The following is a 27,579-nucleotide window of genomic DNA, read 5'->3' as shown; positions in this document are numbered from 1 at the left end:
ATTTCATTGTATTATAATCAATATTTACTTTCTGATAATACTTGGCACTTTGACATTCATCCGGCAACATAGTGATTACATCCATATAAATAACAGCAGAACAGCCTCTCTTAATGTACATTTGGGAAGAATCTTAAAAAGTGAGTAATACTTTCTAATATTTCTGTGTTTAATAATAAACTTTGTATAATCCATATTTTAATATCTTAATAAGACACAAACGTTTAAATAGTTTTTCTCCTAACAGAGTGTAACATTATTATCTATTTATGATTTTTTTTTAAATCTTTTTTTATCGCTGCATCATATTCAAAATGTAAAGGAGAAACTAGAGTAACTCAATATATTGTGACCTCTCATCAGTATTTATAATGATCTGTAGAATGATAGGAGAAAATGTTTAACTTTATTATGTGGTTATATTTTTTATCTTGAAAAATAACATTAATGTACAAAGCTTGGATTGTACTTATCAAATCAAGACCCCAGTATATTAATTTTCACAATTTTAGTCCATAAACTATCATCTCTTATGGGCATTTTTTTACAGCATAAGCGATTCATTTTCAGAGTAATTTATCATCATTGTCATGCTGCTACAGTGTCTGTGATAAGAGCTTCTCCCGGCAAAGACTCTATAACAATGAGGAAGCATTTGCTGTTTGCTGATTAGCTCAGGGAAAGACTTGGGGGTATATTTACTAAACTGCGGGTTTGAAAAAGCGGAGATGTTGCCTATAGCAACCAATCAGATTCTAGCTGTCATTTTGCAGATTATACTAAAAAAATAATAGCTATAATCTGATTGGTTGCTATAGGCAACATCTCCACTTTTTCAAACCCGCCATTTAGTAAATATGCCCCTTAGCCTCTAGGGCCCTGATTCATTAAGGATCTTAACTTAAGAAATACTGACTGTTTTTTCATGTAGCACACAAATATCAACTTTAAATTTCAGTGTACAAATAAGCTATCAAGTATTTGTGTGCTGCATGAAAAAACAGTCAGTATTTAACTTATGTGCAAAACAGAATACTAATTTGCACCCCTTGCATTTAGGGATGAGCGCGCTCGGATTTCTGAAATCCGAGCCCACCCGAACGTTGCGGATCCGAGTCGGATCCGAGACAGATCCGGGTATTGGCGCCAAATTCAAAAGTGAAACTGAGGCTCTGACTCATAATCCCGTTGTCGGATCTCGCGATACTCGGATCCTATAAATTCCCCGCTAGTCGCCGCCATCTTCACTCGGGCATTGATCAGGGTAGAGGGAGGGTGTGTTAGGTGGTCCTCTGTGCTGTTTAGTTCTGTGCTGTTTAGTTCTGTGCTGTTTAGTTCTGTGCTGTTTAGTTCTGTGCTGTTTAGTGCTGTGCTGTGCTGTGCTGTTTAGTGCTGTGCTGTGCTGTGCTGTGCTGTGCTGTGCTGTGCTGTGTTCTGCAGTATCAGTCCAGTGGTGCTGTGTGCTGTGCTCTGTCCTTCTGAGGTCAGTGGTGCTGCTGGGTCCTGTGCTGTGTCCTGTTCAGTCCAGTGGTGCTGTGTCCTGTGCTCTGTGCTTCTAAGGGCATAGTTATTTCCCCAATATTCCCCTGTGTTTAAAAAAATAAAAAAAAGTTTTTTTAAAAAATACCAAAAACTACTTTAATATTTTTTAATTACCACAAAATTTTCACAACCAATCCTGCAGTATAAGCCCATTGGTACTGCAATATTACCAAGTTCACACATTCAGCAGTAAAAGTCCAGTGGTACTGCAATATTACAAAGTTTACACATTCTGCAGTATCAGTCCAGTGGTGCTGTGTCCTGTGCTCTGTCCTGCTGAGTTCCGTAGTGCTGCTGGGTCCTGTGCCGTGTCCTGTTCAGTCCAGTGGTGCTGTGTCCTGTGCTCTGTGCTTCTAAGGGCATAGTTATTTCCCCATTATTCCCAAGTTTTTAAAAAATAAAAAAAAAGTAAAAAATAATAAAAAAAAATAAAAAAAAAAAATATATAATAATTATAACCAAATTTGCAAAACCAATCCAGCATTATAAGTCCATTGGTACTGCAATATTACCAAGTTCACACATTCTGCAGTATCTTGTGCTACATATAATGGAGAGCAAAAATTTGGAGGATAAAGTAGGGAAAGATCAAGACCCACTTTCTCCTAATGCTGAAGCTGCTGCCACTAGTCATGACATAGACGATGAAATGCCATCAACGTCGTCTGGCAAGCACGATGCCCAATCTCCTAGTACAGGGCATGTAAAATCCAAAAAGCCCAAGTTCTCAAAAAACAGCAAAAAAAGAAACTTAAAATCATCTGAGGAGAAACGTAAAGTTGGCAATATGCCAATTACGACAAGTAGTGGCAAGGAACGGCTTAGGCCCTGTCCCGTGTTCATGACTAGTGGTCCAACTTCACCCAAGGATCAAAGCCCTCCTCCCCCCCCCTACAAAAAATTTAAGAGAGTTATGCTGTCAGCAACAACAACAAAACAGCAAAGAACTCTGCCTTCTAAACAGATGACATCACAAATCCCCAAGGCGAGTCCAAGGGTGTTGTTGGTTGTGAACCCTGACCTTCCCATCACTGTACGGGAAGAGGTGACTCCATCCAGCATTTGCAGCACGCCCTCTGCATATGCTGGAAGGATCACCCACAGTCCAGTTACAGATTTGGCTAATGAAGGTGTGAATGTTGTGCACTGGGAGGAGGATATTGATGTAGCTGGCGCTGAGGAGGATGTTGATGATTATGATGCAGACAGATACCAAATTGCATTTCTCAATTTCTATTTATATTCTAGATTATATAACGGCTGAAAAGTTTTCTGTTTTACTCCTAGTGGAGAGGGGATCTGATGCAGACAGATACCAAACTGCCTTTGTCCATTTCTTTGTATATTTGAATTGCTAGTTCTACAGTCTATGCAGGCTGCTTTATTTATATTCAACTACAAGTGTAGGGCGGGGGGGGGGCATAGATAGCCACCAAAGTAACGTGGTCCATTTAATTTCACTTTCTAGCTCCACAGTCTGTGCAGCCTGCTTTTTTTTATCTTCAAAGTATTTATATTTACAAGCCTTGCAATCTAAATTAACTAGAGGTAGTGACGTGGTAGAACTCCAAAAGGCAGTTTGGAAGCCCCTGTACAAACTGGCTCTATTTTTTAACTGAGTTGTCCCCCCTCCAGTGTGTACTCGGAAAGAGTTTTTAGTGCAGCGGGGAACCTGGTCAGTGAGCGGCGAAGGAGGTTGCTTCCTCACAACGTTGAAAAAATGATGTTTATAAAAATGAATAATCAATTCCTCAATGAAGTACAGCACTGCCCTCCAGACAGTACAGAGGGACTGTGGTTGTGGAGTCCAGCGGGGACGAATTGATAATGTGTGAGGAGGAGGAAGTACACACTGTAGGGGGAGAGGAATCAGAGGTTGAGGATAAGGACGACATCTTTCCTCAGTAGAGCCTGTTTAGTTTGTACAGGGAGAGATGAATTGTTTTATTGGTGTGGGGGCCCAAACAAACCAATCATTTCAGCCACAGTTGTTTGGTAGGCCCTGTCGCTGAAATGATTGGTTTGTTAAAGTGTGCATGTCCTATTTCAACAACATAAGGGTGGGTGGGAGGGCCCAAGGACAATTCCATCTTGCAACTTTTTTTTTGGCATTATGTGACCATTCAACAGTCGTTTGCCATGTTCAAAAAGTAAAAGAAAATGCCAACAAATTCAATAAATTAAATCAAAAGTTAAATGCCCTGTCATTATTTAAAACAAGAGGTTTTGACGTGCTAGAATTAGTGTAGTGTTAAGATGTTATAAACACTACACTTGGAAATTGGAGGAGGTAATGTGGCCCCGGTATCAAATTGGGTACCGGGGCCACCCCACTATGCAGTCCAGATACTTGTTTGGTGGAATTCCGACACGTGGAGGGTTTTTAAATTATATTGTGGCCTCGGTACCAAATTGTGTACCGGGGCCACCACACTACGCAGTCAAGATACTTGTTTGGTGGAATTCAGACCAGTTGAGGGTTTTATTATTATATTGTGTGGACCACTCTATCTATACCACACTACAACTCTATACCACTCTATTTCCTACTTTAATTCTATTTAATTCTATTTCTTACTTTAATTCTATTACTAATTAATTACCATAAAGAGGAACAAAAAAAAACAATTTTACCAAAAGTATAATATGACTTAGACTTACAAACACTACACTTGAAAGATCGTGCCTTTAAATGAAAAAGTAAGTCTTCATTGCACGACTATGTGCAACAGGGACAGTTTTTTTCTTTACAAAGTCAACTAATAACACTTGGACCCTGTCTGTCTTTAACATACTTAATGGGATCTCAATGACGAATTGTCTGTAGCATGTTTGGAGGAGGTATTGTGGCCCCGGTATCAAGTTGGGTACCGGGGCCACCCCACTACGCAGTCCAGATACTTGTTTGGTGGAATTCTGACACGTGAAGGGTGTATTTATTTTATTGTGGCCCCGGTATCAAGTTGGGTACCGGGGCCACCCCACTACGCAGTCCAGATACTTGTTTGGTGGAATTCTGACACGTGGAGGGTTTTTTAATTATATTGTGGCCTCGGTACCAAATTGTGTACCGGGGCCACCACACTACGCAGTCAAGATAGATAGATGCGTATCATAGATAAAGTACATTCAGTGGTGTGGGGCAAATTGAAAAATATTCAAAATGCACTGACATTATCAAAAACAAGAGGTTGTCACACGCTAAAACTCCAACATGTATATGATGGAGAGGATGGAGGAGCAGCCGTATGTGTAGTGTAATGCAGACCTGTTGAAGGTTTTTTATATATTTTATTGTGGTGCCCAGTGCCCACTCCTCTACGCAGTCCAGGTACATTTATTGGTGCGATTCATAAAAGTTCAGGGTTTTTAATATATTGTGGTGACCCACTCCTCTACGCAGTCCAGGTACAATTATTGGTGCGAATCATAAAAGTTCAGGGTTTTTAATATATTGTGGTGACCCACTCCTCTACGCAGTCCAGGTACATTTATTGGTGCGATTCATAAAAGTTCAGGGTTTTTAATATATTGTGGTGACCCACTCCTCTACGCAGTCCAGGTACATTTATTGGTGCGAATCAAACAAGTTGATGGTTTTCTTATTATATATATTGTGGTGACCCACTCCTCTACGCAGTCCAGGTACATTTATTGGTGCGATTCATAAAAGTTCAGGGTTTTTAAGATATTGTGGTGACCCACTCCTCTACGCAGTCCAGGTACAATTATTGGTGCGAATCATAAAAGTTCAGGGTTTTTAATATATTGTGGTGACCCACTCCTCTACGCAGTCCAGGTACATTTATTGGTGCGATTCATAAAAGTTCAGGGTTTTTAATATATTGTGGTGACCCACTCCTCTACGCAGTCCAGGTACAATTATTGGTGCGAATCATAAAAGTTCAGGGTTTTTAAGATATTGTGGTGACCCACTCCTCTACGCAGTCCAGAAAGATACCTTTTTGCAACGTTTTGGACTAATAACTATATTGTGAGGTGTTCAGAATACACTGTAAATTAGTGGAAATGCTTGTTATTGAATGTTATTGAGGTTAATAATAGCCTAGGAGTGAAAATAAGCCCAAAAACTTGATTTTTAAACTTTTTATGTTTTTTTAAAAAAAAATCCGAATCCAATACCTTAAATCCGAACCGAGACCTTTCGTCAAGTGTTTTGCGAGACAAATCCGAACCTCAAAAATAACGAAAATCCGGATCCAAAACACAAAACACGAGACCTCAAAAGTCGCCGGTGCACATCCCTACTTGCATTGTAACATGGTTTTGTGCAGGAGACTGAAATAAGAAGTTTCTTAAGTTAAGATCCTTAATGACTCAGGCCCAAGGTTCTCTTCCTGGCTGAGCTAACTGTGAATGTGTGCCCCTAAGTCTGCACATGAGTGTCCCTAAGTCTGCAAATGTGAGGCCCTAAGTCCGCATATGCGCCAATAATGTCAGTGACTGGGAAGTGCATCCCTGTCTGGTATAGAGTATATAATTAAGAGAAGTAGCAAAACCTATATATTGTTAAAAAGACCAAATACACACAATATACACATACACTGTATCTATATTTGTAACATGTAAAACAGTGATCGCCAGATTATATGTTTCCTTTTTTAAAAATATATACAGCATATTTACATCAACAGTATCTGTCTATAAGGTCTGTGGTTATTATTTAAGACGTGGCAGCTCACAGGAACAAGTGCTCACATGTAAGTCTCCACCTCTATGCAATTTACATGTGTATTTGTGGACAGGTTCTGTTTGTCTGTTTGTGAGGTTCGCTGTAGTTATATGGCACTGATACTAATATGTGTGTAAAACAGACGTTTCCACATGATTTAATGCATAGTTGCCTACTCTCCCTGAATGTCCGGGAGACTCCCGAATATTTGGGAGCTCTCCCAGAGTCCCGGGAGAGAAGGGTACCATCCCGAATCCTGCCCGCTTCAGTGGTGAAATGGGAGGGGGCGAGGCTAATCATGTGATCCTGGGCCCGTCCCCTGATATAATAGTCCAAAATCGGTATTGTACAGCAATGCGTGGGGCCAGGATGATGCCATTAGCGTGGTCACGCCCCCAAGACATAGCTAACTTTGGACATATCCCGGAGGGGTGATCTCCAAAGTTGGCAAGTATGATTTAAGGACTACAAATGGTTGATTGGATGTTTCAGGGGTGTCAAAGCATCTGGAACCTAATGAGGCTTTCAGGGGCATTTTATGAAGCCAGTGGGCTTGTGTGCAAGAGTGGTGCTTCCCCCAGATGTGACTAGTGGAGGATGGTGTGGAACAATGACGATAGAGGTACACATTTGCCTCCACCATTCTCCCCTTGTCACTTGAGCACCAAGTTCTATCTCCCATATCTTCACAGGTACCTACCTGCTGTGGTTTCCAGTGAAGAAGGGCTCCAATCTTCACATCTGCTTCAAGCTCTACTGCTCCATGTAGATAGGAACGCTGTACAGAGAGCTGGTGACTCCTACTGACATCACCAACACTGCACAGAGCACTCACATCGAACAGAACTTGAGATGATGGTGTGTAGTGCAGTGCAGCATGTTGACCCTTCCTCCACTTGTAACCATAGCAGGGCAGAACTGCTGACAGGGATGGGTGATCAGCTGGTTGTGCAGCCTATCATCCTATGCATCCTGATCTTGCTTGGCAGAAAGGGAACTAAGCTAGTCATTAGAGAGGGCTGATTCCCGCTGCCAGCTGTAGGGCATTTAATTCAGTGGCTGAACCTTGAGGAAGGCCCAGCCAGCCAGCAGAAAGGTTCCTAATGCTAGCGTGAGATCACTACAGAACTGCGACCCAGATAAGCCTGGAACCACAAACCTGGGCAATGTTGACATTGTGGGCACATAAGTCAAGGGGTAGGCATGGGCCCATGTGTGGTGGACACTCTGCAACCATAGTGGATATGCCACTGACTTTTGTGTTTTTTAGAGTTATAGGGGAGCTTTTTCTTTCACTCAACTTTGTGTATAGCTTTTGCCATTTTTTCTTAAAAGTTTCCCAGGGATTAGTTGAGGTGATCGCTACGTGACTTTCTACGGGAAAATATGAGTGCCTCATGCAGTACAGGAGTGTACTATGGTGATGTTTAGATTTTGTCAGCAGCCACTTAACTGATGAGCATGTTTTGGTCTGTGAGAGGAAACTGGAGCACACTTGTGCAAGCTCCACACAGATAGGGCCCTGGCTGAAACTTCTAACATTCTTATAAATTACATAGGGTGCAGTACTCCATATATTCCATATATAATATACAACACACCCGTTATGAAGTTTGCCTTACCAAATATATGTTTTCACTATTAGTCCCACTACCCTATGCCAATGCTTGAAACCAGGCAAGTAACACAAATAAACCCATGCCAAATTCAATAATTTTGTGTATATACAAATGTGATAAACAAGAATCACACTATTCGACACTGCCATGCCATAATTATATTAAATTATGCTTATATTCTATTTAAGTTGAATGTGTGTTTTTCGTTTAGATTCAGAATTATTAACATTCATATTGCTTTACTATGCATTACATTTTCTATAATAAAAGAATATTACATTTTTTTTCTAAGATCTTTCTTCAAAAACAGATCTATTTTTATTATTGTTCTGAAATCCCCTGGCTCCGTAGGTTGCCCTCTAAACATGAAGGTCGTCCTGTGCCTTGCTTTCTTTCTGTGCTTGTACCTCGGATCAGAGGGAAAAGTCTACAACCGTTGCGAGTTGTACAGGATCTTCAAAGCAACAGGACTGGCAGGATATCGTGGACATAGTGCGGCCAACTGTATGTACTAAACTAAGATGTGTTATGTACAGTTCAATGTAACATGTGAAAAGGTGTATATTTAATGCAGTAGAAATATAACAACTACTACTATTACTTGTATGACAATTATTACTAATAGTACTAATACTACTACAAGCACTACTACTACTTCTACTATTATTGCTACAACTACTACTACTATTAATACTTCTATTACTATTATTACCACTAATATTACTACTAATACTATTACTACTAATACTACGACTGCTACTACTCTTACTACAAATACCACTACTACTATTACTACTAATACTACGACTGCTACTACTCTTACTACAAATACCACTACTACTAATACTATTACTACTACATCTACTACTATTATTACTGCTACTATTGCTAGTGTTATTACTATTATTACTACTAATACTACTACTACTTTTACTTATACTACTATTATTTCTAATACTTCTATTATTACTACTACTATTCAACTAGTCACTATATTTTTCAACCAGTCACTAACTACAAGAGTAATTCGAGAGGACTGGAAAAGAGCAAACATAGTCCCACTGCACAAAAGTAGAAGCGAGGAAGAGGCGAGCAACTCCAGACCAGTGAGCCTCACATCAGTAGTAGAGAAATTGATAGAAACACTCTTAAAAGAGTTGTAGAAAAGCTCAATCCAGTAATTTACAGAATCCCAGCATGGATTTACTGGGGGAGATCATGGCAAACAAATCTTTCCTTCCACAGAAGGATATAAATACATTAGAGACTGTACAAAGAAGGGCAACTAAAATAGTGCATGGCCTACATCACAAAACTTACCCGAAAGACTAAAACATCTTAATATGTATAGTTTGCATAGAAAATAGTGAAAAAGACAGCGGCGCTCGGTGTAAATTAAAACAACACGTGAACAAACGTGCTCATAAACATATAAAACCACATACAGTAGGCTGCTTCACTTTTTGTACATCAGATTGCAGATGTAAACCTATAGATAAAAATAGAAAAGAGAGAAGCGCCTAACATAGTGTATTATCATCAATAAATTAGTGTAGGAATAATTATTCCAAATTGGCCCCGTACCAGATTGCAGATGATAAATTGCACATCTTTATGATATTCCACTGGAATCCAGAACTTGCCTCTGATTGGACTTCACACTAGGGCTCAAATGGAAATAGCAACACAATAGTGTAGTACATTCATGACAAGTGCATAATTTTATAAAAATAGTAAAATTTAATAGACATGGCACATTCCAAAAAGACAAATATATTGCCCGTACATTGAATAAAATATAAGCAGGCTTATCTGTGACAGAGAGTTCCCAAATAGTCCAAGCATAAACTGAAAATAGGATAGAGACTCCTTCTCCACTGCTGGCTGGAACACACAGACAAGAACACTGCCTCCTTGACGCGTTTCGTCCGCTATAGACTTTATCAAAAGGGTAAGTATTGTTTGGGACATGGTTCCCCGTTTTTTATAGTCCCTGCTGCCAATCAGTGAAATCCGGAGTTTTCATTTCCCCCAAAGGACTGGCCGGATCCTTGTCCTCCATTAGCATCCGGTATACACATCACTTCCGCCCATTTGCGACATGTCACTTCCGGTTTAGTTCCAGATTTTGCATCATTTCCAGAATATGGACATTAGTATAAACAAAGTGCACAGCGCTATTTACGTCATGAACATACCAAAGTTGTATAGTTTGGAGCAGAGAAAGTAAAGAGGGGACAAGATAGAAAATGTCAAATATATCAAGGGTTTTAACAAAGTACAGGAGGGAAACATTCTTCAAAGGAAGTATTAGAACACGAGGACATGCACTGAAACTGAAGGGAAGTAGGTTCAGAGGAAATGTGAGGAAAGTTTGCTTTACAGAAAGGAAAGTGAATAAGTGGAATAGCCTCTCATCAGAGGTGGTAGAGGCTAACACAGTAGAGCAATATACATACAAAGAACTAAGGATGAAACAGGGGGTGAGGTTACCATATACTTTTACTAACCTACAAGGCCATCAACAAAGCTGCACCAACATACATCATCTCTCTTGTCTCAAAATATCTCCCAACTCGGCAACTCCGTTCTGCACAAGATCTGCGTCTCTCAACCACCCTCATTACATCCTCCCATTCCCGGTTACAGGACTTTTTTCGGGCTGCACCCACTTTATGGAATTCTCTCCCTCACACAATAAGACTCTCCTCTGGTCTACAAACTTTCAACCCACCTCTTCAGACAAGCTTATAATATTCCTCAACCATCCTCTTAACCTGACTACATTACCCTATTACCACCTGTTACACAATTACACACAAGACAACTACCCCCTGATCAACATTGTTGTGTGACGGGATCATTTAGCTTATGAATCACTTTTACCTTTGCAGTCTGGCTGGCCCAAAATGCAAAATGTAGACTTAACCTCATGTATCAAATTCCCATTGTTCCATAGATTGTAAGCTTGCGAGCAGGACCTTCTCACCTCTGTCTGTTTTACCCAGTTTGTTTATTAGTTTACTGTGTTTGTCCCCAATTGTAAAGCGCTACGGAATATGTTGGCGCTATATAAATAAATGATGGTGATGATGAAAGTTTAATACATGGGCATACTAGATGGGTTAAAGTGGTTCTTATCTGCTGTCAATTTCAATGTTTTTATGTTTTATTTTATCCCACAAAGCTTCAGGAAAGGAATTATTACAGTATACACATTATCTAAGCAGTAAGACAATGCTGGCATTAGTTTATCATAAGCTTAGGGCTGCCTTCTGGACAGGTTTTCCTAACACAATCCTGTTTTTTGCCTCTAGAAATCTGTAACTCTGAATTCTTATTTTTACAATACACATTCCTGATTCTAGAACAGAGCTGTCCTAGTACTGAACTTTTCACACCACTGGAATGCACTGAGCAAACTTTATCACATACTGAAACAGTATTGTAAAATTAGGATACCCTCTAAAACATTTGCCCCCTCTTCATTTCCTTCCAATACAGCTTAATGTGAATATGCAAAGTGGTTCCTTTTCATAGGTCCTTAAACAAGCCCTTCAGGAAAACAGCTGACATAGGTAATGCAAAGGGCTTTAGCTCTACTATACAGACTGTGCACTCCCCTTTAGTGTCTGGCCACACCCCTTCAGGGGCGCACACCCTATTTCATGGGTTCCTACCATTGAATTCCCCCAGTGGCCCCTATATGCTCCAGTCCGACACTTGTACTAGAAGAAGGTCCCACACAGATTTGCAAGAGTGATTAAGGAGAATATATAAAATCCACTTCAAAGGAGGAAATTGCATGAAATGCCTTAATGATGTAATTGTTTATTAGTGTATTGATTGACTAAATACTAATGAATTTTCACAAAAGTTGCCACTAGTAAGAGGTAGGCAGAAATTATAGTTGTAAGCCTGAGAATGCTCAAATATTCACTTTGTGATTACATCATGTTACAGGGATATGCCTTGCCTATTATGAAAGCCGCTACAACACTAAAGCTGTAAACAACAATGGACCAAGTCGAGACTATGGAATTTTTCAGATCAACAGCAAATGGTGGTGCAATGATGGGAAGACATCAGGAGCTAAAAATGCATGTGGGATAAGCTGCCAAAGTAAGTATTGTGAGGATAGCGGGTTAATGTTAAGATCATTTACTGCACCAGCTTGTTGGGTTCCGTGTAGTCACCAGTTTGGCACATCCGGTACCCCTAGTGCATACACAATGACATAGGCAAGCTGTAAGTAAAGCAAAAACATTATTTTACTGTAAAAATGCACACATTGAATTACCACTGTTTTAAAAACAAGTACCTGGAGGTTCACCGCACCAAGAGCCTAATGTATAATTATATCCTAAAGGAGTTTATAGTCATTGTACTCTCTGGACTGCTCAGCCACATTGTTCCCATCTCTACTAACAAGATAGGGACCAAGCTTGATGCCTCCTCACTAACAGCAGCCTCACAGTGTGACAAAGTCTGCGGAGGCTTGAAGTCCAAAGTCACCTGTACGATTAACAACCCATCCAACAGGAGCCCTAACTGCCAGTCAGTAGTGTCCAAATAGAAAACCCTATTAGTGGGTGATGCATCCTCTTATTTGTGGTCAGTTTCCATGGTGAAGTGGCTTCACCAGATTGGCACCACTTATCAGAGAGGCTGTTATCTAGTCTCCCTCACTCCTCAAGTAGTAGTGGGCGCCCTGTGGGGATTGGCTCTAGGGAGTCTAGCTGGTCTCGATGTTAGACAACAGGCACCCACTTAACCAGACACTGGAGCATAATCATTATCTTATCTGGACATTTCAAGCTATGTCCCATATTAACACTTTACAGTCCTTTAGGCAAATTAATGTTCCAGAGAAAGTCCTGCAATGTCATACAACAGTGGTGGGCACAAATATCCTGGGGGCTGCCAGATGGCTAGGTAACTCAAAGACTGTGGGTGAACTAGGAATTGTTAAGGAACATGTTATGACACCTAATGTTGCAAAAAAAGGAGGATGCAGAGTCCCCATAAAGCTAAAACAAATTTCTTCTTGCTTCTCTTGGCCAGGCTGCAAATATGCTCCTCTTAGCCCAGCTGTAAATAGGCTCCTCTTGTCTCAGCTGTCAGTATTTTTCTCCCAGCCACACTGTGAGATACAATTTCCCTGGTCAACCTGTAGATACGTCTCTCCCGAAGGAGCTAGAAATCCTGTCTCTGTCCCCTAATGGTCCAGGGCGCTCGGCCTAAGCTCTCTATCAATGTGATAGAGATCTGACCGCCAGTCTCCCTGCTCACCAGGCAAGGAGACCCATGAGCAATCCCAGATGGAGCAGAGGTTCTTGCAGCAAGATGTGAAGAGTAGTTACAGGTCAGTTGCAGGATCAGAGGCAGAAATCACGATGGAGCTAGTGAGAAACGACACTACACCATGCTCAGGAAATCCTTGAACACACTGAAGTCTTTCCTGTAGGCCTTTTTTAAGGGGTCCAAGTTTCCCACCCTGGAAATCTATCCGTGCAGGGTTATCCAGAGGTCAGCAGTGCTGGGAATGGCTGGGAGTTGTTAATGGGATGGAGATGAGCAGAGACCAGAATTCTCGCCAGGTGCAGTCCTTCACTGCTGAGCTGGTGCCTCACTGTCTGGTAAAGTCCAAGGAAGAACAATGGTGGTCTGAACGAGTTAATGAGATACCTAATCTTTGTTGAAGACCAACTACTTCTTTTAACCCTTTACAAGCATTTGTGATGAAGGAGCTGCTTATTTCTTGTGGATGTGATGAGAGGGAGAGGAAATAGTGTTGCAGCCATCTTATATCCCACCTGTTATGACACCTAATGTTGCAAAAAAACATGGTAACTTTCAAGAACTGTGCATGTTAACCATTAAAAACACATATCTACAACATTACATATACATATAACATCTACTGAGGAGAGGGGATGCCAAGTGGGCTTAACCTATATTTTTAGGTAGCCTTGCACCCTGTTCTTGCCATAATTATATGATATATTGGTTTATAAAATTGCTCTGGATGCCAACTCAATATTTTGTATGACACCAAAATGTTATATTATGTCATCAATTCGCTTTTATCTATCCAGAGCAAGATAGATAACTAAAACAATTGTCAGATTGGCTGTTGTGGTCATACTTGCCTACTCTCCTGGAATTTATGGTAAGCTCCCGAATTTTGGGGAGTCCTCCCGGACTCCTGGAAGAATATTATTATTACTTTTTATTTATAGGGCACCACTAGGTATCCGTAGCGCCGTACAGGGACAGACAGAAACACGATACAGGGTAAAACAGCACGGCACAGTTAACAAAAAGCACAATAACTCGGAAGATCAACGTATAGCTAGATGAGAGGTGAGGGCCCCCAGCGGGGTAGAGAGAGGGGTAGAAGGGCAGGAGAACCTCACGGAAGAGACAAGGAGCTGGAGAGCAGAGTTAAGGTGGTGGAGAACAGGAGGAGAGGAGGCCCTGCTTGAAGGAGCGTACAATCTAAGGGAAGGGTAGGACGGACAGAGATGCAATGGTAGAATAGAATGGTAATGGTAGGTAGAATAAACATCTTCTTGGATTGCTATGCGGGCAGAGCTTAATGACGTTATTGAGCCGTTAATGCCTGTCCCCCACTATGTAAGGCCATGAATTTCGGAATGTCATAGCAGGGGGCAAGGCCAAAATTACACAATATGTCGAGCTTCATCCCCACACGCCCACCTTTTCCCCCGGAGGCCAACTTGAAAAGGTTGGCAAGTATGGTTTGGTTATGGTTTAGTGCAAATGTTGTACCTAAATACAATGTAATTAAATAAGTCCTTTATCCAGATTTAAGGTTGTCCTATATTAGAAGAGAGATAGCTGCATCAGATGTTTTATGTAGCTTATACATATAAAGCAACTACAAATTGGTGGTGACTGAGAATTTGGGAGAGGGAGGAGGGGAAGTAGCGCAACAGGCCTCATGATTTTTATTGTTATTACCATTTATTTATATAGCGCCACTAATTCTGCAGCGCTGTACAGAGAACTCACTCACATCAGTCCCTGCCCCATTGGAGCTTAGTCTAAATTCCCTAACACTATTAATTTATATAACTAAATGATGATGATGATGATGATGATGAGAATGAAAGTTTTTGTTGCTACCTAAGTGAGAAAGGTCCTGATCCTGGGACTATTACGAAGGTGGAATCGGCAGGATTGATATTGGTAAAAAATGTGGAGGAGGGGAGGTGGAGGAGGAAGGAGAAGGAGGAGTCGAGGATGACACACAGGCAGCGGAAATGAGGGAGGGAGGAGAGGTTGGTATTGCCAACGAATAGGGAGAGGAGGGGACCATTGATGGGTGGGAAGTGAATCGTTTTCTATTTAGACATGGTAGGCCTAAGTTATTAAAGAACGTATCTGCTGATTTTGCATTCAGTATGCATGCCTTAAAGACACAGGACAGGTAAGTTTATGAAAGCACTGGGACATCCAAGAGGAGATGGCGGACAGACAACTGGAGACACGAGAGTGGAGTGAAGCAGACAGGTCATGGGAGGAGAGGTAAATTTAGATTTTTTTCAGTGTAGAGGTGGTATTGGAGGCCGAAAAATCTGATAAGGTCACCAAAGGAAGAAGTGTACATGGTGGAGAGCAGGGGCCCAAGAGTGGACTCTTGGGGAGACCAACATGTAGGGGAAGAGGAGAAATGGTGGAGCCAGGCGTAGAGATAGAGAATGAGTGGTTAATTTAGGAGGTGAACATGGGAGAACAGTGTTACGAAGGCCAATGAAATGGAGGGCTTGCAAGAAAAAAAGGTGATCAATGGTGTTGAAAGCCGAAGAAAGGACCAAAAAGAAAAGTCAGTAGAAATTACCCTTTGATTTGGCAGTAGTGAGATTGCTAGTAACCTTGGCGAGGGCAGATTCAGTGGAGTAGAGGGATTTTTTTGAGTATGGGTAGACAAGGGAATATCTGAAGGAGGAGGGGAAGGTAGTAGAGATGATAGGTTGAGGAGGCCATGCAGGAGCAGGTATTAGGAGACAGAGAGCAGAGGAGGTGAGATTGGATAGGGTAAGGCAAGAGTTATCAACAGTTCATGGTTATAGAATTACTATCTGTGGAAACAGGTGGGATAATTGCTGATCTGGCCAATAGATTAACTCACCTGTGCATGATTAAAGAAACAATGAAAACATGAGCTGTTGGACCATTGGAAGCTTTCAAGGACTGAGTTTGGGCACCACTGGGGTAAGGGGTCAGGCGGAGGGAGAAGAGGATGAGTGAAGGGTGCAAACTTTATCCCCAGAGACAAGGGATGTGGTTGAGGAGGGTGGGTATATAGAAATTACAAATAGACACTGTGTTGGGTGTTAGGACTCAAGCCCACTAGGTTACCATGGTTTCTACGGGGAGAAATGGAATATACAACAGTATCTTTATTGCAGAAATACAAAACATAACCATAAAGCATTAGCTATAATAATAATAATTAGAGATGGTCACTGACCCCCGTGTTTTGGTTTTGGATTCGGTTTTGGATCTGGATTACCGTCGTGTTTTGGTTTTGGTTTTGGTTTTGCAAAACCGCCATTGCGTGTTTTGGTTTTGGTTTTGGTTTTGTTTGGTTTTGTTTTGCTATTTTTTGGGAAAATCCATGTTTTTGGGCCTAAATTAACCCAATTTAGTGCTCCAACTGTTTTAGAGACAAGTAATCTAATTGTTGAGGTAATAAATCATCCAAAAAAACAGTTTAATTCTTCGTTGGTAGGCCTATTCTACACACAAAACAGATTGTCTTCCTCTCCATCTATGCATATTGGCAATGCAGCCATCGTCTTTGAATGTATATTACACCCTACACTTATAGTTAAATATGTAAAGAAATGGAAAAAGCCAGGTTGGTTTCTGTCTCTCAAGGCCCCCCTCCACTTGTATAAAATACCAAAAAATTCTGCCATTATAGACTGTACAATATTAATTGACATGGAGAAAGCCAGTTTGGTTTCTGTCTCTCTAGGCCCCCCTCCACTTGTATAAAATACTAAAAAAATCAGCCATTATAGACTGTACAATATTAATTGACATGGAGAAAGACAGTTTGGTTTCTGTCTCTCAAGGCCCCCCTCCACTTGTATAAAATACCAAAAAATTCTGCCATTATAGACTGTACAATATTAATTGACATGGAGAAAGCCAGTTTGGTTTCTGTCTCTCTAGGCCCCCCTCCACTTGTATAAAATACTAAAAAATTCAGCCATTATAGACTGTACAATATTAATTGACATGGAGAAAGACAGTTTGGGGTCACTCTGTCTCTCTAGGCCCCCCTCCACTTGTATAAAATACCAAAAAATTCAGCCATTATAGACTGTACAATATTAATTGACATGGAGAAAGCCAGTTTGGTTTCTGTCTCTCTAGGCCCCCCTCCACTTGTATAAAATACTAAAAAAATCAGCCATTATAGACTGTACAATATTAATTGACATGGAGAAAGACAGTTTGGTTTCTGTCTCTCAAGGCCCCCCTCCACTTGTATAAAATACCAAAAAATTCTGCCATTATAGACTGTACAATATTAATTGACATGGAGAAAGCCAGTTTGGTTTCTGTCTCTCTAGGCCCCCCTCCACTTGTATAAAATACTAAAAAATTCAGCCATTATAGACTGTACAATATTATGAAAAATGGACAAAGCCAGTTTAGGGTCACTCTGTCTATGACACCCTACCCTTAAGGATAAATTGCCCTAACAGCAGCCTTTCAAGATGGTATGTGATATGGAAATGCCACAAGTCCCTTTCCTCTTTGGGGGTAGATTGCACCCTACACTTACATAGAAAGTTTTAAAAAGATGTTATCGGCATCATCTTCAGCTTCATCCTCACCCTCATCAGTGTGTACGTCATCATCACAGACTATCAATTCATCGCCGCTTGAATCCGCCATTAGAGAACAGTCAGTGCTTGGATGTCTTGGATGGTGAAGGCCTTCCTCGTGGAAGATGTAGTTCATTTTTATAAACATCATTTTCTCCACATTTTTGGGAAGTAACCTTCTACGGCGATCACTGACTAAGTTCCCTGCTGTGCTGAACACTCGTTCAGAGTACACACTGGAGGGTGGGCAGCTTAGGTATTGCAAAGCAAGTTTGTACATGGGTTTCCAAATGGCCTGCTTTTCTTCCCAGTAAGGAAAGGGACTGTCTGACATTTCCATATCAACTACCTCTTGAAAGTAATCCTCCACCATCCTTTGCATGTTTATACTCATATTGGATGGAGTTATGGGCAAAGTGACACATTTTTTTGAAAAATCCTTCAAACCAGCCCAGATGTTAAATTGTTCTCGTCTGCCCCCTGTGTCTTCCCTGCTTCTTTTTTGGAAATTTAATTTTTTACGAGCAACAGCTTGAGAAAGTGAAGGAGGACACGTCGTCAAGCCGAGGCCCAGTTCAGCGGCCAACTTGCTGAGCAATAGCTCCTTGCAAAAGTTCACATCTCGCTCATTTACAAGTAAAGACTCAATGTAGCTTTTAAACCTTGGATCAAGCACAGTGGCCAAAACGTACTGATCCGAGTTCAAGATCTTAATAACTCGAGGATCATTGTGAAGCGAATTAAGTACTTGATCGACAAGGCCAACATACTTTGCTGAATTGCTTGCTTTCAGCTCCTCCTTCATTTTCTCAAGCTGCTTTTCCAATAGTCTAATTAAAGGAATGACTTGGCTCAAACTAGCAGAGTCTGCACTGACCTCACATGTCACAACTTCAAATGGTTTCAGCACCTTGCACAGCACTGAAAGGATTCCCCACTGTGCAAGAGTGAAATACATCCCCCCTCCTTTCCCAATGTCATGACTTGTGCAATATGCTTGGATGGCTTTGCGCTGTTCCTCCATCCTCTGAAGCATGTACAGGGTGGAATTCCACCGAGTTACCACCTCTTGCTTAAGTTGGTGGCAGGGCAAGTTAAACTGCTCTTGGAGCTGCTGTAATCTCCTACATGCTGTGGCTGAATGCCTGAAATGGCCTGAAATTTTACGGGCCACCGAAAGCATCTCCTGCACCTCACGGTTATTTCGTAGGAAGCTCTGCACCACCAAGTTGATGGTGTGAGCAAAACAGGGAATATGTTGGAAATCACCCAGCTGTAATGCTCGCACTATATTGTTGGCGTTATCTGAAATGACATACCCTGGGGAGAGTCCGAGTGGTATAAGCCATGCATCAATCACATCTCTCAGTTTGCGTAACAAATTGTCAGCCGTATGCCTGTTAGTGAAGCCGGTGATACAAAGAGTGGCCTGCCTGTGACAAATGTTACGTAGTGGTGTACATGCTGCTGCTGTTCCTGCTGGTGAAGGTGAATGACCAACCCAGTGGGCTGTCACAGTCATATAGTCTTTGGTTTGGCCACTTCCACTTGTCCACATATCTGTGGTTAAGTGAACAGTGGGCAGAATGGCATTTTTCAGCGCAATCTCTACATTTTTACACACTTTTTGGTATAGTTGTGGAATAGCTTTACGGGAGAAATGGTGTCGCGATGGAATTCTGTAACGCGGACACAAAACCTCAATTAACTGTGAAAAACCAGCTGCGTTTATTGTGGAGATTGGACGCAGATCTAACACTAACATTGCAGCCATGGCGTCTGTGATTCGCTTGGCGACTGGGTGACTGCTGTCATATTTGCTTCCCCTCGCAAATGATTGTTTCACAGTTAATTGCTGAAATGTAGGACTGCTCATTTTATTCACCTGCCTCTGGGATGACGATTCACCCCCAGCAGCAGCAACAGCAGCAGCAGGACTAACGCTTTCTTCAGAGGAATCAATAATAGTGCCGGAGTCATCCAGCCTTAAGTGGGATGCCGGGCTAACTCCGAGCGCTACTGAGGATATTGATGAGGATGGTGTGGTGGGTGTATTTTGTAGCCGTCGGTATGTCGGTGAGCGGAGGGTCTTAGCTGATGAGGGAGTGCTTGTATTCTTTTGGGAAGAACTTTCAGCTTTTCCCAACACTTTGCCATGAACTCTCGTTAAATGGCGTAACATAGACGAGGTTCCAAGATGGTTAAGGTCCCTCCCTCGACTGACTGTGGCTTCACATACACTACAAATGGCTATACAATTGTTGTCTGGATTTGGGTAGAAATAATTCCACACATAAGAAGTGGATTTTTTTGTTTTATGCCCAGGCATGACAATGGCCTTTTTCTTGTCACGTGCCAGAACTGCTGCCACTGGTGCAGGACTTACACAAACAACCTCATCCTCATCAACATCCTCATTAGCGCCCTCGTCGCCTACACAAATCTCCCCCTCATCCTCTTCTAATTCCAAAGTGGCATCCTCAATTTGGGTATCACCGGCTACACTCGGGCTATTAAGGCACACATCAGCAGAATGCTCACGATTAGACATCCCACTGTTGGATGGACTCTCCACAGGGATTGTTGTCATTTGTGAATCAGAGCAAATATTCTCCTGTAATGCCTCACTGGTATCTTGCAGCTCAGCTTTGACGCGTAACAGTAGTTGTGCACCAATTGTAGCCTGGGTAACTTTTTGGGATCTGCCACTAATAGCCAAAGGTGAAGGCCTCATTCTCTCTTTGCCACTGCGTGTGTAGAATGGCATGCTTGCAATTTTTTTTTTATCGTCACTTAACTTTTGCTCAGTTACACTTCTTTTTCGCTTCAATACAGTAAATTTTTTTTTGTTTTTTGCACTAATTTGAAAACACTCTGTTGTTTGACATCGCCTTGGCCAGATGACGTACTGGGAACACTAACATCAGGACTGGTGACAGAACCTGGTTGCTCATTTAGATCATATGTGGACTGCTTTGAATCCATTCTGAGCGCAAACCACTGGGGAGTGCTAAAAATTATTGAGTAGATTCTGCTGACAGTTATGACTTTTGACAGCCAGAAATATTAATGCACAATTAGGGAGGACACCCCAAAAACACTGAGGAGTGCTAAAAATTATTGAGTAGATACTGCTGACAGATATGACTTTTGACAGCCAGAAATATTAATGCACAATTAGGGAGGACACCCCAAAAACACTGAGGAGTGCTAAAAATTATTGAGTAGATACTGCTGACAGATATGACTTTTGACAGCCAGAAATATTAATGCACAATTAGGGAGGACACCCCAAAAACACTGAGGAGTGCTAAAAATTATTGAGTAGATACTGCTGACAGATATGACTTTTGACAGCCAGAAATATTAATGCACAATTAGGGAGGACACCCCAAAAACACTGAGGAGTGCTAAAAATTATTGAGTAGATACTGCTGACAGATATGACTTTTGACAGCCAGAAATATTAATGCACAATTAGGGAGGACACCCCAAAAACACTGAGGAGTGCTAAAAATTATTGAGTAGATACTGCAGACAGATATGACTTTTGACAGCCAGAAATATTAATGCACAATTAGGGAGGACACCCCAAAAACACTGAGGAGTGCTAAAAATTATTGAGTAGATACTGCTGACAGATATGACTTTTGACAGCCAGAAATATTAATGCACAATTAGGGAGGACACCCCAAAAACACTGAGGAGTGCTAAAAATTATTGAGTAGATACTGCTGACAGATATGACTTTTGACAGCCAGAAATATTAATGCACAATTAGGGAGGACACCCCAAAAACACTGAGGAGTGCTAAAAATTATTGAGTAGATACTGCTGACAGATATGACTTTTGACAGCCAGAAATATTAATGCACAATTAGGGAGGACACCCCAAAAACACTGAGGAGTGCTAAAAATTATTGAGTAGATACTGCTGACAGATATGACTTTTGACAGCCAGAAATATTAATGCACAATTAGGGAGGACACCCCAAAAACACTGAGGAGTGCTAAAAATTATTGAGTAGATACTGCTGACAGATATGACTTTTGACAGCCAGAAATATTAATGCACAATTAGGGAGGACACCCCAAAAACACTGAGGAGTGCTAAAAATTATTGAGTAGATACTGCTGACAGATATGACTTTTGACAGCCAGAAATATTAATGCACAATTAGGGAGGACACCCCAAAAACACTGAGGAGTGCTAAAAATTATTGAGTAGATACTGCTGACAGATATGACTTTTGACAGCCAGAAATATTAATGCACAATTAGGGAGGACACCCCAAAAACACTGAGGAGTGCTAAAAATTATTGAGTAGATACTGCTGACAGATATGACTTTTGACAGCCAGAAATATTAATGCACAATTAGGGAGGACACCCCAAAAACACTGAGGAGTGCTAAAAATTATTGAGTAGATACTGCTGACAGATATGACTTTTGACAGCCAGAAATATTAATGCACAATTAGGGAGGACACCCCAAAAACACTGAGGAGTGCTAAAAATTATTGAGTAGATACTGCAGACAGATATGACTTTTGACAGCCAGAAATATTAATGCACAATTAGGGAGGACACCCCAAAAACACTGAGGAGTGCTAAAAATTATTGAGTAGATACTGCTGACAGATATGACTTTTGACAGCCAGAAATATTAATGCACAATTAGGGAGGACACCCCAAAAACACTGAGGAGTGCTAAAAATTATTGAGTAGATACTGCTGACAGATATGACTTTTGACAGCCAGAAATATTAATGCACAATTAGGGAGGACACCCCAAAAACACTGAGGAGTGCTAAAAATTATTGAGTAGATACTGCTGACAGATATGACTTTTGACAGCCAGAAATATTAATGCACAATTAGGGAGGACACCCCAAAAACACTGAGGAGTGCTAAAAATTATTGAGTAGATACTGCTGACAGATATGACTTTTGACAGCCAGAAATATTAATGCACAATTAGGGAGGACACCCCAAAAACACTGAGGAGTGCTAAAAATTATTGAGTAGATACTGCTGACAGATATGACTTTTGACAGCCAGAAATATTAATGCACAATTAGGGAGGACACCCCAAAAACACTGAGGAGTGCTAAAAATTATTGAGTAGATACTGCTGACAGATATGACTTTTGACAGCCAGAAATATTAATGCACAATTAGGGAGGACACCCCAAAAACACTGAGGAGTGCTAAAAATTATTGAGTAGATACTGCTGACAGATATGACTTTTGACAGCCAGAAATATTAATGCACAATTAGGGAGGACACCCCAAAAACACTGAGGAGTGCTAAAAATTATTGAGTAGATACTGCTGACAGATATGACTTTTGACAGCCAGAAATATTAATGCACAATTAGGGAGGACACCCCAAAAACACTGAGGAGTGCTAAAAATTATTGAGTAGATACTGCTGACAGATATGACTTTTGACAGCCAGAAATATTAATGCACAATTAGGGAGGACACCCCAAAAACACTGAGGAGTGCTAAAAATTATTGAGTAGATACTGCTGACAGATATGACTTTTGACAGCCAGAAATATTAATGCACAATTAGGGAGGACACCCCAAAAACACTGAGGAGTGCTAAAAATTATTGAGTAGATACTGCTGACAGATATGACTTTTGACAGCCAGAAATATTTATGCACAATTATGGGGGACACCCCAAAAGCGCTGGGGAGTGCCAAATATGAAGAAAAAATAATAAACCTCTATCCTCCTCTCTGCACTAGCGATTTTGGTTAGAGCAATTGCAAGAACAATATTGTATTCTCTGTCCCTGCTCTAATTAGCCTATGACTACACCCTGCTCTCTCCCTCTGTCAAATGGCGATGGATTGCTGTGGAGGCGTGTATTTATAAAGTTGAAGTATCGCGAGAACCGAGTCCCGAGATCCGACGACGTCACAATGACGTTCGGCCTCGATTTGGATTCGGAATGGGCGGGAGAGTACCGAGCTGCTCAGCTCGGTACTCGGATACCCAAAGTTCGGGTGGGTTCGGTTCTCGGAGAACCGGACCCGCCCATCTCTAATAATAATACTACATAAGAAGAAAACAAAAACAAAAACACCCGGAATATCACAAAATCTATAGATGAAAAGAAACTACTTAACCAGAGTAGGTTTTACAGTTCCCAGACCAAGTTGTAGCTTTGCAAGTTGTCCTGATGATGATAATGATCCTAAGGTTATCCAACGGTGGTATACCAGCATTCTAAGAATTCCCTGGGTCCGGGCCAAGCTGTCGTTCCTATCCCTTGAACAGAGGATGCAGAGTCCCCATAAAGCTAAAACAAATTTCTTCTTGCTTCTCTTGGCCAGGCTGCGAATATGCTCCTCTTAGCCCAGCTGTAAATAGGCTCCTCTTGTCTCAGCTGTCAGTATTTTTCTCCCAGCCACACTGTGAGATACAATTTCCCTGGTCAACCTGTAGATACGTCTCTCCTGAAGGAGCTAGAAATCCTGTCTCTGTCCCCTAATGGTCCAGGGCGCTCGGCCTAAGCTCTCTATCAATGTGATAGAGATCTGACCGCCAGTCTCCCTGCTCACCAGGCAAGGAGACCCATGAGCAATCCCAGATGGAGCAGAGGTTCTTGCAGCAAGATGTGAAGAGTAGTTACAGGTCAGTTGCAGGATCAGAGGCAGAAATCAGGATGGAGCTAGTGAGAAACGACACTACACCATGCTCAGGAAATCCTTGAACACACTGAAGTCTTTCCTGTAGGCCTTTTTTAAGGGGTCCAAGTTTCCCACCCTGGAAATCTATCCGTGCAGGGTTATCCAGAGGTCAGCAGTGCTGGGAATGGCTGGGAGTTGTTAATGGGATGGAGATGAGCAGAGACCAGAATTCTCGCCAGGTGCAGTCCTTCACTGCTGAGCTGGTGCCTCACTGTCTGGTAAAGTCCAAGGAAGAACAATGGTGGTCTGAACGAGTTAATGAGATACCTTATCTTTGTTGAAGACCAACTACTTCTTTTAACCCTTTACAAGCATTTGTGATGAAGGAGCTGCTTATTTCTTGTGGATGTGATGAGAGGGAGAGGAAATAGCGTTGCAGCCATCTTATATCCCACCTGGTCCGTGTGCAGCCCACCTGGCTATATTTAAGAGCTTGAGATTGTAATCCATATGTCACCAGCCGGAGACTCAATATTAATAACAATAACAATAGGATCCACCAGTCCTTAGCAGCCAGATGCAGTCTTTTGGTCCACGAGACAGATGTAGGATGGTAGCTGTAACACCATCCCATCACAGACACTTTAATTAAACTGATCTACAATCTCTACATTTTGTTTTCTTGGTGTTCCTGTGACAGTAAGCTGGGACAGTACAGCTTACTTTCATGTACAGCATAACATGTATTATATTTCCCATGATTCATTCTACTCTAACATGTACTAAATATTCTGACCTCAACATATTATTTTGTTTTTTTTAGGTCTTCTGAATGATAACATCAATGATGATATTGAATGTGCTAAAAGAGTTGTAAGAGATCCCAATGGTATTTCAGCTTGGTAAGTTATGGCTGTTATTGTTTTCAATATTGATAAAACACACAGAGCTGTAAATAGCAATGGTGGAGTTGTGAATGGATTGGAAGAGGCAGGAATGTGTTCGCCTGGAGCAGCTGCTCCACCCGCTCCGCCCACAACAAGCATGTTTGCAGCCTCAGCTCTTAGGCCTGATACATCCAGATATTATCTACAGGCAGTCACAAGATGTTTCACAATTTTATGTATTTCTAACTGACAGGGTCGCCTGGAGGAACCATTGCAAGGGAAAGAATTTGAGTCGGTTTACTGCTGGATGCTAAACAAAAAGTGAAGGAAAGTGTCAGTGTTTTTCAATACAACTTACTGGTCTTTGATAATTGCATGGACGATTATGTCTGATCAACACATACTCAACCATTGTAATAAAAAATAAATTACAGCACAAAAATGTGTGGTTATTGCTCATGCAGAAAGTTGGACTTTTTAGTAGTAATAGAAGATTAGGACTATTTACAAGTGCTCTTGGATATATAGTATATAGAGGGAGCAAACTCAGACAATTGGTGCCATCGAGCACCAGTCTCACAGCAATATCCAATTATGTAAATATCATATTAATTTCAAAATTGTTACTTTAACCCATCCCGGTACTATTAAAATACAATGAAGCAAAATTTGGTCCATCTGTTTATAAAGTCTTGTACCAGGAAGAAATACGTTGAGTCATCTCTTGTTTCCAAATATGTCTTAATATGTGTGTGTATATGGGTTCATTTAAGCATTGATGAGAAGACAGGCTGTAGAGTGGTAATCATCAGAGAGTTATACCTTATTTTAAGGTGACACTAAGGGGTAACTGTATCAAAGTCTGTTTTTTCCATCTCGCGGGAGATCGGCGATTTTTCAGCTAAAATTTAAAGCGCAATGGTTTGTAAAGGCAAGCTTGCCTTTAAAAGCCATTGCCGCTTTAAACTTTAGCTAAAAAATCGCCGATCTCCCGCGAGATGGAAACACTGGACTTTGATACATTTACCCCTAAAATCTTTTACTCTACCGTGTGTTTTTTTAATTCATTTAATGGACTTTATTCATGGCTTACTACTCCCCAACTACCAGATCGTGACAAGTGCACAGGATGTTATATGGAACTGTAGACACTTCTAGAGACCTGATTCATTAAGGAGAGTAAGACAAACAAAGGAGAACATTTTCTGCTGGACGAACTATGTTTACAATGCGAGGGGTGCTAATTAGTTTATTATTTTGCACATAACTTGAATACTGGCTGTTTTTGCATGTATCACACAAATACTTGATAGCTTAATTTTTATACTGAAAGTTAATGTGGATCTAGGACATGTCCTACCCCAACTATCAATCTGTTCTCACATTTTAAATTTACCTCCCTCTTCAATGCAACATGGTTTTGTCAAGGTGCAAATTTACTCCTTTTTTTTGCTCTACTTTCCTTAATGAATCAGGCACCTAGTGTTTTCAGAACTCTATTAAAATATTTGTTTACAATACAGTAATAGCAAATTTAAACCCCTATGCAGAACCATACACGTGTCCAACTCTGCATTAGCAGCACATGCGGAAAGTGATTTCACGCAAGATATGCTATGCAATCTGGTGTACACTGCATCAGCCCCAAGGTGAGCAACAACAGTCTTAGATATAACATAAAACTCAGGTATTACCGGATCCCTTCTGGCCACTGTCCTTATAGCTAAATGATGGTTATGCTAAACGCTGTAGTCCACTGTCTCCCTGCTTTAGGCAGACACACACTAACCTTGCAACCTGCAACAAAACCTCAATCCTGTCTTCCTGTGAATTTGCTCACAATCTCATTCTGGCAGTTGACCAAGTGGGAACTATAATCCCCACACAGCATACCTCTCTACTGCTTACTAATGGATATGTTAACTTAGAGGGCAGAGATTGGGAACGATACCACATCAATCCTTTTTGAATTAGTATATAGCTGGAGAGAATTAGAACCACTTGCTCTAGCTAGTGACTACTGGGAAGAGAAATTCTAAAGGAATGAATAATAGATTATCTAAAGCATGTTCAGTAGCAGTTGAATAATCTACTAGACCTGGCTGAGAGACACCTTCAGAAAAGTCGGCCCAAAAGGAATGGGTTATTCTAATCAAAGTCACAATACTGGGGCACCCCCAAGGTATTTACTCCGGACAACTGTAGGAGAGTGTACCCAGAGTTACACCAGCACCAGATCAGCACTTACTAGGTTACCTTCAGTCTATCACCAGCCCTCAGTACTGTGAACATGGGAACATAGCTTAACACCCAGGCAAA

The 27,579-nt window shown here is 41.2% G+C and overlaps 1 protein-coding gene across 1 annotated transcript; it reads left to right on the top strand.

Annotated features, from left to right (window-relative positions):
• Positions 1 to 29: 29 nt before the first annotated feature.
• LOC142149794 (lysozyme C-1-like) lies at positions 30 to 25,683 on the top strand. Its single transcript, XM_075205101.1, has 5 exons — positions 30 to 140; positions 8,206 to 8,358; positions 11,818 to 11,976; positions 25,197 to 25,275; positions 25,514 to 25,683. The coding sequence occupies exons 2-5, from the start codon at positions 8,220 to 8,222 to the stop codon at positions 25,572 to 25,574; spliced, it is 438 nt and encodes a 145-aa protein (XP_075061202.1). The 5' UTR covers positions 30 to 140; positions 8,206 to 8,219; the 3' UTR covers positions 25,575 to 25,683.
• The last annotated feature ends 1,896 nt before the right edge of the window (positions 25,684 to 27,579 follow it).

Source organism: Mixophyes fleayi, chromosome 4 (genome assembly GCF_038048845.1).
Source record: "Mixophyes fleayi isolate aMixFle1 chromosome 4, aMixFle1.hap1, whole genome shotgun sequence".
In the NCBI taxonomy this organism is placed as follows: Eukaryota; Metazoa; Chordata; class Amphibia; order Anura; family Limnodynastidae; genus Mixophyes; species Mixophyes fleayi.
Note: the sequence above shows the minus strand (reverse complement) of the source record. Positions and strands in the feature narration are given on the sequence as shown.

Excerpts from the sequence above, each read along its gene's own strand:
- LOC142149794 (XM_075205101.1), top strand. The coding sequence starts at position 8,220 with ATGAAGGTCGTCCTGTGCCTTGCTTTCTTTCTGTGCTTGTACCTCGGA. Across the intron at positions 8,359-11,817 it reads TGGACATAGTGCGGCCAACT|GGATATGCCTTGCCTATTAT; the intron begins GTATGTACTAAA and ends ATCATGTTACAG. Across the intron at positions 25,276-25,513 it reads CCCAATGGTATTTCAGCTTG|GGTCGCCTGGAGGAACCATT; the intron begins GTAAGTTATGGC and ends TCTAACTGACAG.